General features: G+C 32.4%; 2 protein-coding genes across 2 annotated transcripts; both read right to left on the reverse strand.

The window, feature by feature from the left end:
• Positions 1–5,246: 5,246 nt before the first annotated feature.
• On the reverse strand, positions 5,247–5,957 carry LOC104819883 (phytosulfokines 2-like). Its single transcript, XM_010550166.2, has 2 exons — positions 5,743–5,957; positions 5,247–5,590 (listed from the first exon to the last, which is right to left on the reverse strand). The coding sequence occupies exons 1-2, from the start codon at positions 5,872–5,874 to the stop codon at positions 5,459–5,461; spliced, it is 264 nt and encodes an 87-aa protein (XP_010548468.1). The 5' UTR covers positions 5,875–5,957; the 3' UTR covers positions 5,247–5,458.
• A 2,769-nt stretch (positions 5,958–8,726) lies between these two features.
• LOC104819885 (growth-regulating factor 1-like) lies at positions 8,727–11,638 on the reverse strand. The gene is made up of 4 exons (XM_010550167.1): positions 11,010–11,638; positions 10,633–10,845; positions 10,042–10,315; positions 8,727–9,686 (listed from the first exon to the last, which is right to left on the reverse strand). Exons 1-4 carry the CDS (start codon positions 11,383–11,385, stop codon positions 8,993–8,995), a joined length of 1,557 nt encoding a protein of 518 aa, XP_010548469.1. The 5' UTR covers positions 11,386–11,638; the 3' UTR covers positions 8,727–8,992.
• Between the last annotated feature and the right edge of the window lie 1,947 nt (positions 11,639–13,585).

The following is a 13,585-nucleotide window of genomic DNA, read 5'->3' on the forward strand; positions in this document are numbered from 1 at the left end:
AATACATATATATACATGTATATGTATTTATATATGTATGTGTATATATATAAATATACTTGTATGTATGTATATGCATATATATTTGTATAAATGCATGTATATATGTGTATATTTTTATTTGATATATATAGAAATATATATACATAGAAGTATTTATGTTTATATTTGTATTTGTATGTGGATATGAATATGTATATATATATGTGTGAATTTTTTTTATTTTGTATGTATGTATGTATGTATATGCATATGTATATATACATATATATGTGTTTATATATGTATATGTATATATAAATATATTTGTTTGTATGTATATGTATATATATATTTGTATAGATGTTTGTATATATATGTGTATGTTTTTTATTTTGTATATATATTTATATTTTTATTTGTATATAGATATGAATATATATGTATATTTTTTTTTGTTTATTTATTTTATTTTAAATTTAAAAAAAAATCGATTTTTTTTCATATTTTTGGAATTTTTTAAAAATATGACGTGGCATGCTGATGTGGCAAAAAAATCTATGTGGCGTGCCACGTCAGCTGCCACGTGGCGTGCCACGTCAGCGGTTAACGGACACTTAACACCGTTTTCGGATTGTGTAGGAAATTGTAGTTAAATTGGATAGTTCGTGTATCAATTTGGCACATTTGATAATTTGGTGTAGTTTTTTGTCAAATTAAAAATTCGTGTAGGAAAATGTCACATTTTGCAAAGTTGGTGTAGGAAAATGTCATTTTCCCTTTATTTAAATAAAATGTAAAAACTGGCTTGCAACAAGAAAATCAAATGGAGAAATTTTTGGTCGATTCCTTTGTATCTTGTAGCTCCCAACATGTAAATGATTTTGTTTTATTTAATTAGTATAATATCTAAACACTAATATATGGGGTCATGATTCAAATTTTGTAAAAACCGTATAAATCATTAAAGATTAAACCATCTATGATAGACTTTTACTCTTTTAGATTTACTAAAGCTGATATTATTACACAATTGACAAATTACATGGACGAAATAATATGAACGACTAAAATGAATTTCTTTTATAAATATCATATTATTATTATTTTTAAATCTACTACGGTTGAGCTCCACATGATTCTTTGCTGTGTTGTATTTTCATTAATTAGTTTTTAATATCATCCAGTGGATAATACCGAATAATGTAACACAGATACGAGATATAAGGCCACGTCACAATAATAATTATTCAATATTCTTCTTTCATTTTCCGTATAACAACATATAAAAATAACTAAATATGAAATGTGAATAACGATTTCGGCTCACCAACTTTGGACCTCCTCCCTTCACGAGTTCCCGTAAATTGTAACCCATCTCTCGCACGCCTTCGGGCTAGACGCGCTTGAAAACGGTTCATACACATACACAGATATATATTTCACACGTTTGTGGAAAAACACTTTCACACGATTTTGCAATTTAAGAATTTCCAAACTGATTCTATTTCTTTGATACGTGTCAAATACACTTCAATCATTTCCAAGTAACACTCAACCCACCCGGTTTCACTCCCCCTGAGTAAAATCCTAGTATCACAATAAATTCTATCAACCACAAACACTTTGTGTGCAACGCACAACACGTGTTACCCTAGATCACGTCTAGGCCAGTGAGCAATTCGTCTGTTACTTAAGGCTTCCCCTCAGATTTACCTCACGTTCTCTCAAATATCTTTCACCAGTGTTTCCCGTATATGTGACCCTCATCAAGGTCACAGACTTTGCTCTCTAATAGCAATAATCTCAACCACCTCTTCTGTAGCAGGGTCTTCAACATATATAGGCTTCTCCGAGTAATTCTCTCAATATCCTCCGAATATGTGTTTTGCCTTTTCCTTCATTGATGTAAATGTCTTCTTTCCTTTTATTACTTTTTTCCTTGTGTGCTGTCCAGATTTGGTTTCATTCTTCCATTTGTCGATTTGAACCTTCTAGATACTGAATATGCGATTTCTTTACTTTAATAGTTTACATGTATTATATACTCTTAATTTTTCATGCATAAAAACACAACTCCGAGATCAATTGAACTGCACAAAAAACCCTAAATTCGAACTAAATTCATGATTTCAACCAAATTTGAATCCAAAACAGACATAACTTCTTACGGACCAGACAATTTATACGGGAAGACCTGTCGACGTTAGACCGACAAAAAATCAACGAACTCGGGTAGATCATCTTTTCGACAGTCCTTGGCCTATCTCTTGTCGATGCATTTCGCCATGGTTCTTGGGTTTAGGATCAAAGATATGATTTTTGGAGCTTGATAAAACCAGAGGTGTACATTCGCTTTCAGACAGAGGTTTCCTTTAAGTTTTTTTTTTGTAACCGGATATTCTAAACCGAAGCCCACACTAATCTCGGGATCGGGAACCAATTAGATGATTTGAGATATACGCTCCCTCTCCAAACTTGAAGTTCGAATTCGGGACAGAACAAACACTTTACACCCCCGTTTCACCGATTGAACTAATTAAGTTTGGGTATTTCCTTTAAGTCAGATGGAATGTAGGTTAACTAGAGTAAAACCATCGGATTGGTATGATCCGGATTAAGATATCGAGTTGTTATGATTTCTTTAATTTTTGCAAATACATAGTACTATATAACTTGTATTATACATATGTTACGGTGATGAAAGAAGATATTCCAATAAAAGTAATTAATAATACATACTCTATAGTACCATGAAGACGTTAAAATTCTCGAACTTGATAATTGGTGAAAAATAAATTCATAAATTAATAGACTGAAATAATAATTCTCGAACTTGAGAAACATGGAAATATAAATTCCGAACTTAAAAAATGATGTCATGACAAGCTTTGACCGATATTGACTAATTAAAATGTTAGATATTATTCTATTTGTTTAGTGATATATCATATTTTTTTGCACATATGCATAACCGAAAATATTAAACGAGTTTAATGAACCGGACAAAATTGGATTTTGTTTAATCGGACCAAATCAGCTAAAAATCTACTGTTCTTCATCTTCTTCAATTAAGGTTTTGAAACCCTAATTGTCACCATCACTTTGTGTCTCGTTTCCATTGCCGTTGTAGTTATGATATCAACAATGACAAAGAAAAAAAGATCAAGATAGACAACCATGGAACAAAGGAGAAATTTTTTTGTATTTCTTTTTCGAATAGAGAGGTTTACCGGAAAGAACTTCTATTTCAAAGGAAATTTAGATTGTCAACAAGTGATATTCTCAGGATAAGACTGAAAGTCAAATTGTAAAGAAAGAACCACACAAAGTGTTTGGTAAAATATCTCTGAGAAATTTTTGTTATTTTCATTTGGACAATCATATTATAATGTTTGAGAAAAGTGATGGCGACGATTAGGGTTTAGATCAAAACCTTAATCGAAAGATGATGAACAATAGTATTTTTGGTTGATTTGGTTCGGTTAAATAAAATCTGACTTGGTCCGGTTCATTAAAATTCATTTAATATTTTTGGATATGCATATATGGCAAAGTCTGACGTATCATTGAACATGTAGGATAATATCTGACACTTTAATTAGTCAACATCGATCCAAAATTGTTATGAAGTTCGGGATTTATTTTTCCGTATTTTTCAAGTTCGGAAATTATTATTACAGTCTACTAGTTTAGGAATTTATTTTCCACTAATTATCAAATTCGATATTTTTTATGGGTTTATCTCTTGTTTTTTTATTCATGAAAACAGTCGTACGATGTCGCGGTATAACTATTATCTTATACATACATATTTTTTTGGGGTAATGGCAAAAAAAAAAAATAAACTTTGTGTATTTGACAAATAATACACAAACTTTTGGAATAATGGCAAAAAATGAACTTTTTTTATTTGAAAAATAAATACACAAACTTTTATATTTTTAGCGCAAACTTCCACGAACAATAACGACGTCAAAAATAACGGAACCATCAACACGTCATCTATATTTGTGAATATCCGTATTCGATATAAAAATTATAAAATTTTAAATTAAAATTAAAAAATAATTTTAAATATAAATAAATTATATAGGTCATTTATATTCAAAATTTAAAATTAAATATTTAAAATCCATATAAATATAAATATAAATATAATCATAATCATAATCTATCATATACAATTATATAGGTCATTTATATTCAAATTTTAAAATTTAAATATTTAAAATCAATATAAATATAAATATAATCATAATCTATCATATACAAATGTATTCAAAGTTTAAACATTCTAAATCTCAATTATATAAAATATTTCTTAAATATATCTACAAAACATGTAAATATAAAGTATTTTAAATTTCTATACCAAATTATTCTTATATTTAATAGTATTATTAATTAGTACGAATCAGATTGAATATGTCGGATAATTCGAATTTGATATCTGTATCCGATCCGTAACCGACAAATATTTCAAAATAAATATCTTTATCTGATTCGTACGTTTTGGATATCTGAATATTTATATTTATATTGATTTTAAATAATTGAGATTTAGAATGTTTAAACTTTGAATACATTTGTATATGATAGATTATGATTATATTTATATTTATATTAATTTTAAATATTTAAATTTTAAAATTTGAATATAAATGACCTATATAATTTATTTATATTTAAAATTGTTTTTTAATTTTAATTTAAAATTTTATAATTTTTATATCGGATACGGATATTCACAAATATAGATGACGTGTTGATGGTTCCGTTATTTTTTTGACGTCGTTATTGTTCGTGGAGCTTTGCGCTAAAAATATAAAAGTTTGTGTATTTTATTATCAAAATAAAAGTTTGTGTATTTATTTGCCAAATAAAAAAAGTTCAATTTTTTGTTGTCATTATTCCAAAAGTATGTGTATTTTATTAGCAAAATAAAAGTTTATGTATTTATTTGCTAAATACACACAAAGTTGATGTTTTTTTTGCCATTACCCCATTATCTCTTCTTTTAAGGCAAATAAAAAAAGTTCATGTTTTTTTTTTGTCATTATTTCAAAAGTTTATGTATTTTATTACCAAAATAAAAGTTTGTGTATTTATTTGCCAAATACACAAAGTTCATATTTTTTTGCCATTACCCCTATTTTTTTTGTTAACTGTAAATTTATATTCATCTGAAAAACTATTACAACCAGATTTTGATCCAGAGTTCCAAAACATAAAAAAACTCCACCCAGATGTAATCTAGAGAGTCGTTACAGAATCATAAGCTTTCAAAATGCTGGAACCATATTGACCCCGCAGGTAAATTATACATACATAATTCACTATATTAATTATCTTTTGTTCTTAATTTCTGTTGCATCGACGACAAAGTTGGCCTAAAAATACGTATTCTATATTATATTAATCTAGGGTTTGCACACAAAATATATAAAATAAGGTGGTAACGTTTTTTAAAGAAAATTCATGGATGTTTCTTCTGGGTATAGATGTAATCAAGATGAGCAGCTAAGGTCCTTCTCATCAAGCAATCTTCGTCTTCTACACCGCAGCTCTCTTCTGCCACGTCATCTCGATTCCCTTCTATCTTTTTCTCCTGTAATATATCCAATCCCCTTATGTGCATAAGCAAGCATATAATTCATGAACATACATGTACATATACACACACATGCATATAATATTGTATCATATATATATATATATATATAGAGAGAGAGAGCGTATATATACATGAATCAAACTAACCTGGTGAATCCTGTCGACCGGAGAAGCGGTGGTGGCGGCGGCGGCAGGGAAGGTTGGCTCAGGGCGGGCGGCGCATATTAGAACGGAGCAAAGGATGAGGACTAACGTGAGCAGGGGGGAGAGATTTGCCATTTTTACGCTCTTTTCGAAGAGTGTTTTTCGCAAGCGAAGGGGGGGAGAGAGAGAGAAGGAAGATCGTTGGTTCCTTTGATGTTTGAGGTTCCGAGTGTATTTATAATAGCTAAATTTGGTTAAATTCTATTTATTTATTTTTTATTTTTAAATATAGCGTTTTCTATTTTTAATTTTGTCACGGGGGGTTTTCGATATACGTTGTAAGTAGTTTTTCTACCTATATAGTTATCTTATCATATCATTAATTTGAAAACTAAAAATATATATATATATATTTGGTAGTGTGAAGCCATTAATCACTTTCCCACTAACTTTGGATGGTTGAAATGGACCGAACCCCATTTAGGATAATAGGAACGAAATAAATAAATAAATGTATATTATTTGACTTGCACTCCGTGTGACAACCACGGAGTGCTCTCCACTTGAAGTCTAGATTTAATTTTAATAATTTGATTAGCAGCATTCATAGTATAAACACATCTATTATGGTATATACTTGTTGAGTATTATATAAGTTAAAAAAAATTAATATAGTTCCTTTTCTTATGAAAATGCCAGTTTTGCAAAAAAACAAAAAACAAAAAACAAAACAAAATCTAATCGGAATTCGGCTCTAATACAAATACAAAAAATATTTGGATCTTAATTAATGTGTTAAAATATTTGGATCTTAATTTTTGGACCATACATAATAAATGCTTTTGGCTCATGGGTTGCAGATTGCAGATAACATTGTGGTGAACGTCTTGAACACCTCGAAGCGTTTCCGTCCATGTTTTAAAGACGGGTTGGACTGAATTGTCTCACTTCACAAGTTTACGTGGTGTCACCATTCTACTAGCGGTCGATTTCAGCCTTTATTAATTCAAGATTCTCATATATATATATATATATATAGAACAGTGACAATCTAGTGAAGCTTAAACATGCCCTTTAATTTGAATCCCAATTGCGAGTGTTAATATCATGGGCGACCGACCCTTGAAAGCAATATTTCGAAATTATTTTAAAAGTTTCCTCACGCCACAGGGCTTAATCTTTGACCACATATCTTATATTATACACAGTCACATGTTGCCATCTTATATTATTATTCACCAAGCTAATGACAACGCAAACGACGCATACCACGTGACGCCCGAAAAGCCCATCACCACACACATATATACGTATATACATATACATAAGCATATAACATGATCAAACAAAACCCATCAACGATCATCTTCGATCGAATTATATAAATCAAAGTTTAGGACAATAGAAAAAAAAATTAAACCACATCTAATATGGAAATATTATAATCATTGTTTCAAGGCTAACAAAAAATAATAAATGAATTTCATGATAAATACAAGTTAGTGGAATGTTCTTATGCATTAGATATTTAGATGTTTTATAATGTTTAGTTTATTTTATTTAAAAGCGAAAGCATTAGATCTCCACTTCCGTAATGTCTTAATTGGGTAGCTAATTAAAAATTAAAAGCAAATTAGCTAATATCTTAATCACTAAATTTACATTTCATTTACCAAAAATTACGCCTCGGCATATTTTATTTTGATCATGGCTTAGCTACAACAAAATGTAAAAAAAGATCATGGCTTATGCTTATGGTTTATTATAAAGTATTAATGATATATTTTATATATTATATGGCCAAAGTTTCGCCATTATTAAATATGAATTATATATCTCTGTTTTCTGTTACCAGCGGTTCAGTAAATCGAGCTGCGGCCTCACCAATTAAACCGAACCGAATCAACTACGCGTCCCGAAATCTCCGGGTCTTTTCTTCTTCTTAGAACATCTTCTACTAAAGTGTGGGCCCAGTCCACAATATAATTTTACCAGATATTTATGTATAATAATATCAGATCATCTAAAATAAAATTTATTTTCAAGAAAACGGCCATTTTGATACTTAAAGATTATAACATGGAATGTGTGTTGGCATAATAACAACGTTGTTACATGGTTGGTCCAATATGTGCCCTCGTACCATTTGCATCAATATATATACATATAGCCTATATATATCTATTATATACGATATGTAAAACTTCAAGCAGAGGTTTTTTTTTAAAAAAAAGTTATCATGAGGGCACTGGGACAAGTGGGCTCAGAGCACATGCCACAGGGCACAGGTAGAATAAGATCTATAACAAATTTGTAAGATTCGAAATCATGAAATAATGGACCGATCGCGTTCGAGGTTGGGTCCATATTAGACACTATATGAAATGCCACGAATGCTTTTTTTTTTGTCTTCCTTTTCTCTTTGTAATCCCATAAAATAATTTTATCCCTTGGAGAATAAATATCAAGAAAGAATATTACAAACACAAAAACAAAAATAGAAAAATACTAAAAGGGGAAACCAAGTGGGAGACCATATTGTTTCGAGAGCAAGCCACAAGCTTGCCTTGTGTCTGCATGTAGGAAACCGAATCTTTACAGTTTTAATAAGCATCAAATCACAGTTTTCAATTTGATTGAAATCTACAAATTACGATAAAATTAACATATGAACGTATAAAATATGTTTTTTAGCAGTTTCTCTTGTGAGTCGACCGAATTCTTCCATTTGCGATTGCAAAAAATCGCAAAGTGTAGGCCTTTTTTTTAACCATTTTGATCCAATATCCAAATTTTAACCTAGAAATAGTTTAAAAAAAAAAATACTTTGATCCGATTACCAAAACTTTTTTTAACCTATAAACAATAATTTTAAAAACCCAACGCTTGATATATCATAAAAATAGATAGATATTATATCATTGACCATTTCAACGAAACTGAATATTGTCATTTAAAAAAATAAATGTAAAAAAGGGACAGTAGAATGAATAACAATAATACACAAACATAAACTTGTTCATACCCACAAATCCATGGATTTAGAAATCGGGAATGGAGAAAGACACAGGCCGACAAAAACATTTTTTTTTAATTAAAAAAAAAACCCATGTCTGTCTCTCTATCATCTCCTTTTAGGGTTTCCTCGAACAAGAGAGAGAGGAAGAAAAACAATGCAATCAAGAAACAAACTTCCACGGCCAAACTACTTCCAGTTTCGCAGATCCATCACGGAACTACTTGCTTTTTTTTTTCACATCGATGGAGCCGAGGAGGAGCTCAGTAGCGTCTGCCCGAGCAAATCCTCGCACAGCCCGGCCCCATCGCCGCCCTTCTTGTTCTCGCCAACCGGGCTGCTGCCCGAACTGCTGTTGGAAAGTGAACAGAAGGAGGATTTCTGCAAAACACCTGTCGGGGAGGATCCCAGCTTGGGGCTGTTGGTCGTGCTGTTCAGTACCTCCCCTAAAGGACCGCCCAATGAACTTCCCCAGGAGATCGGTATCCAGTTATTCACCTTCTTGACAGGTTCAAGAATCTCGGCGTTGACTCCTAAACCCATCTGGATCGTCGGGTCAAACTCCCGAGACAGCCTTAGAGGCGAAAGGGCGAGTTTTTCTTGCGCGGGAGATGCAGGGGAGGCCGAGAACTCCGAGGAAGCCATCGGGATAGACATAGAAAGCTGTGTCCAATCCGATTTCAGCTCTTCGGGCCACGAGACGATGTTCGGATTGCTGGAATGCTTTTCTTGGCCGCTAAAATCAAGATAAGAACCAAACCCTTTGGCAGAATTCATGTAGGAAGATTTCTGCGACATGTTCATGAGGGAAGCAGAGGAGCTGAGCCCGAACTCGAAAGGGTTTTCTTGCTTTTGATGAGCCACGGGAGATTCCTTGTGCTGCGAGCTGACGGTGGAAGGAAACACGGACGCTCCTCGTGAATTTTGAACCCTGTGATGCATCAAAGAACGCTTGCATGGTCAGAGATGACGTTGAAACGAACCACATCAGATACAAAAGGCACTATCCAGCAATTCAGACAAGAAAGTGGGTGAAGACATGAACATACATTTGTTGTTTTTCTTTCACTGCCAAATGATGAAACAGAGAAAAGATGGAGGAAAGAGGAGAGTATAGAGTGCAAAAAGTTCCAAACATGGAATCCTAAGTCTCAACTACGAAGGAATAGTCACAATCACCAAAATCTAAAAGAAGAAATAATGGGTGGGTCTACTCTTATTGCAAAAGGAAAAAAACATTCAAAGACAAATACAAAGGAAAATCCACCAAAAGATTATATTTCAACCTGTTAGCAAGAGAATCTGTAGAAGGATTGGATGCAGCACTTGCTTTCAACGGTGATGGAATCGCCGCCTTGGACGCAGCATTGTGGCCAGAATGGCCTTCCACAGGCTTTCTTGAACGGTGACGGCCTCTGTTTATGTGTCTCTCGCAGTACTTTTGGTCCGGGACAGCGTCCCTCGAGCACCGCCATTTCTTACCATCCGTCCTACGGCACCTCCCCGGCTCGGGATCCATGTTTCCGCCCGAGAATCCGAGATGGAAAGAGCCCCATCCGACTGCACAATCCAAGCCAATAGCCTTTAGATTAAAACTACACATTCACCAGCCAACAACAAAGCAGAAATCTTGAAAAGGGGACAGCCAAAGAACAAAAACAAACATTGCCCTAAGGTAGATCCTAAAGTATAATCACAAAACAGCTATAACCGCGGTTAAGATCAGTGGTACTGTCCAATTAGGACACAAATGACTTGAATAGAATCCCAAAATTCAGTATAATATTCGATCAATGACACATATCTGCACCAAAACGCATCAAGTTTCGATCTTTTGTCATCAGGAAGAGACCCAGAAGGAAAGAGAAGCTTTTTACATGAATTGGGAGGTAAGGATCCATGGGCGTAAGGGTAAAAGGACTTCTTGAGAGAGAGAAGCAAACTAGAAGGAATAGGGACATTTGCTGTGATGTATTTATAGATCAACGCCTGTTGCTCTAACTCTGCCCACTGTGTCAATGTGAAAGGTCCTCTAACTCCTGTAACATTTCCGTGCATGCTTGTGTTCATCATCCCTCCTGAATCAAATCCTGTTTCAAAACATCTCCTTTATTTCACACTCAGATAAACCCTAATAGGAGATTGAAAAGTTCTGATTTTTATCATTTTTACAGAGACCCATTTCAGTGAATGGAGCTCCAATTAAAACCCACACGTTGCTTTTCGGGGACGAAAAAGAAAGATGCACTCTAACCTGCATTTCTACTGTAAGAAGAGGCAAACTGCTGAAGATACGGGGAGAGACAGCTCTTATTATCCAAGCCGTCATCTTTGCTGAAATCCAGAGCTTCGGATTTGTCTGAAGAAGAGAAGCTGAGCATGTGCTCTTGCCGGCGGGGATCGGAGGAAACAAGAGAAGTAGATCGAAGTAGAGGAATACCCTGATGAAACGACAGCGTTTTGCAGCCTGAAAAGTCCTCAGTCCTCCCAAGCTTCGAGCTTCGCCAATAATCTTCGCCGTCGAACCCGGATCTGTCTTGTTTGGCAAACCCAGATCCAAGTTCCGACTGAGTCGGAGCTCCGTTTTCATGACCCGGCACCGACCCTTGAACCCGAACCCCGAGATCCATAAAGGGTACACGACAGTAAAGCTAAATAATCACTTCTGAGATTGTTGCCATGGGAGGAAGACGCTCGCCTTCAGAAGAGAGAGTGAGATAGAGACAGAGGGAGGAGAACGAGGAAGAGTTTTATTTTCTTTATACTGCAGAGATGATCCTTTTCTATGGAGCAAGGAGATATTTTTTTCAAAGTGGAGAAAAATAATAATTGGGGAGAGAGAGAGAGTGAGAGATGAAGCTTAGGGAGGAGACAAGAATGGTACCAGAAACACAATCCGGATCTCGGACATGTTAGAACATATTTATCCTTGTCTTTTTTTCTTCCCTCAATTATTTTTGTAATTTCAAAAAGAAAAACTCAATAGATCAAGCTTTGATTTTCAGCTCCTTCGGATATTTAAATTTACAATTCGGGCAACTAGAGAATAAATTTATAACAAAATAATTTTTTTTAAAATAAAATTAGCTAACAAATAAAAAATAACATAATGCAGTTATTTACAAATAGACATATGCCTAAATTCATTATAATTAACAAATAAATATATATATATATATATATATATATTATTCATTATAAAAAAATCTTTTACTTGATAAGTTTGTGTTTACAATACATAATTAATAGTTATCTTGTCTATGTATAGATATAAAATTTATACGGAATAAGACACTTAAATAATTTAGATACACACACACACACACCCTCCCTTAATAGTTATCTTATCTATTTATAGATATATGATAGTTATCATCTATTTTTACATACATAAAATAGACATAAAATTTATACGGAATAGACATCTAAATAATTTATTCATATATATACATATATATATAAGTTGGATATTTTTCAATTAATTTTATTTTTAACTATATCTGATATTTAAGATTATGGATTATTTGTTACTGAATGATTTGTGGAATATTGTTGAACGGAATGAAAGAAAATTATTTTTTATTTGTTCTTCAATTTTTTTGGGGGATATAATTTTTTTTTTCTTTCACGAAAAAATGATGAAATGAAATCTGACCAGCAAAAAAATTGATTACTAAAACAATTCTCTTCCAACTTTTTTTGTCATTAGATACCTACTTACAATCCCCGGTCTTAGTTTTATTTAAAATATCGAATATCTAAATATATACACATTTTTATTTAGATGTGATTTAAATCAATGGTCAAATCAGATATCAACAATGATAAATCCATTTATTATCTGCTGTCTAAATTTATTTGGTGACATTTTATACAAGTAGACACAAATTCATTAACGGGTGCCAAATCCATTTTCCGGTTACTAATACATGCCAATTATAACATTGGGAAGACGTTTTGAAGATAAGAACAAGTGGACACCAGTGAGAGATGTCTCACGGTCCATCTTATGTCATAAGAAAGGAATTTGATTTGCTTTCCCTTTCTATAAAACATATGATATCATTCTTTTATTGAATATTATATTCATGAAATACTGTAATAATTTGTTAAAAGCTAATTATATATATATATATAGTGAATATAATTATATAACCTTCTCACTATTGAGGAAGTAAACGAAAGGAGGTTTGGGCAGTTTTTTTTTTGTTCTTTTTTCTTTTTCCTGCAAAATTTAATTACTGACATTTGTTTAATCATCCACTTGATTAAAAGGTATAGTCTACCGTTATATTCCAAGAATAATCTTGAGATGATTTTGAAGCTAAATTTTAATCCTTAAATTTTTTCTATGTGAACGAATAGGTATATCTTCGACCATTCTATTCCGAATCTTATCTTATAAATGGAATTGAAAACAATTTATGATCATAGTTCCAAGAAAACAATGGTGTATATATAGAGGCAATTGTAAAATATTTTTGAATTATAATATGGTAAAGCCTTTTTACCGAATTTGCAAGGGAAACTAAAAGGGTACACTTTAAGTGAAATTTACTCTGAAATTTATGGAATTGTCCCTTTCGAATAAAATATTGCAATTGAGTGTACCATTTTCACGTGACTTCAATGATATTTTGGACCCTTTTGTGGTCTTCTTCTCGAAGGTTTTAGCTATGCCTGCATTTAGAATTCTAGATCCGAACCCTATCCCAAATTACAAATTACAAAATATAATGTCGTTGTTAGAATCTAATTAAATGCATGAAATATATATAATCCTCGCCTTGTTCTCTGACTAGTACGTAACATTTTTTTTTTTTCATTTTC

Source organism: Tarenaya hassleriana, unplaced genomic scaffold, assembly GCF_000463585.1.
Source record: "Tarenaya hassleriana unplaced genomic scaffold, ASM46358v1 Cleome3, whole genome shotgun sequence".
NCBI classification, from domain to species: Eukaryota; Viridiplantae; Streptophyta; class Magnoliopsida; order Brassicales; family Cleomaceae; genus Tarenaya; species Tarenaya hassleriana.

What these genes read in the sequence shown, in the direction of transcription:
- LOC104819883 (XM_010550166.2), bottom strand. Translation starts at nt 5,874, where the DNA reads ATGGCAAATCTCTCCCCCCTGCTCACGTTAGTCCTCATCCTTTGCTCC. An exon ending in CGGTCGACAGGATTCACCAG is followed by an intron (nt 5,591 to 5,742) that starts GTTAGTTTGATT and finishes GATATATTACAG; the next exon opens with GAGAAAAAGATAGAAGGGAA.
- LOC104819885 (XM_010550167.1), bottom strand. Translation starts at nt 11,385, where the DNA reads ATGGATCTCGGGGTTCGGGTTCAAGGGTCGGTGCCGGGTCATGAAAAC. An exon ending in TTCTTACAGTAGAAATGCAG is followed by an intron (nt 10,846 to 11,009) that starts GTTAGAGTGCAT and finishes GTTTTGAAACAG; the next exon opens with GATTTGATTCAGGAGGGATG. An exon ending in ATCCTTACCTCCCAATTCAT is followed by an intron (nt 10,316 to 10,632) that starts GTAAAAAGCTTC and finishes TGGATTGTGCAG; the next exon opens with TCGGATGGGGCTCTTTCCAT.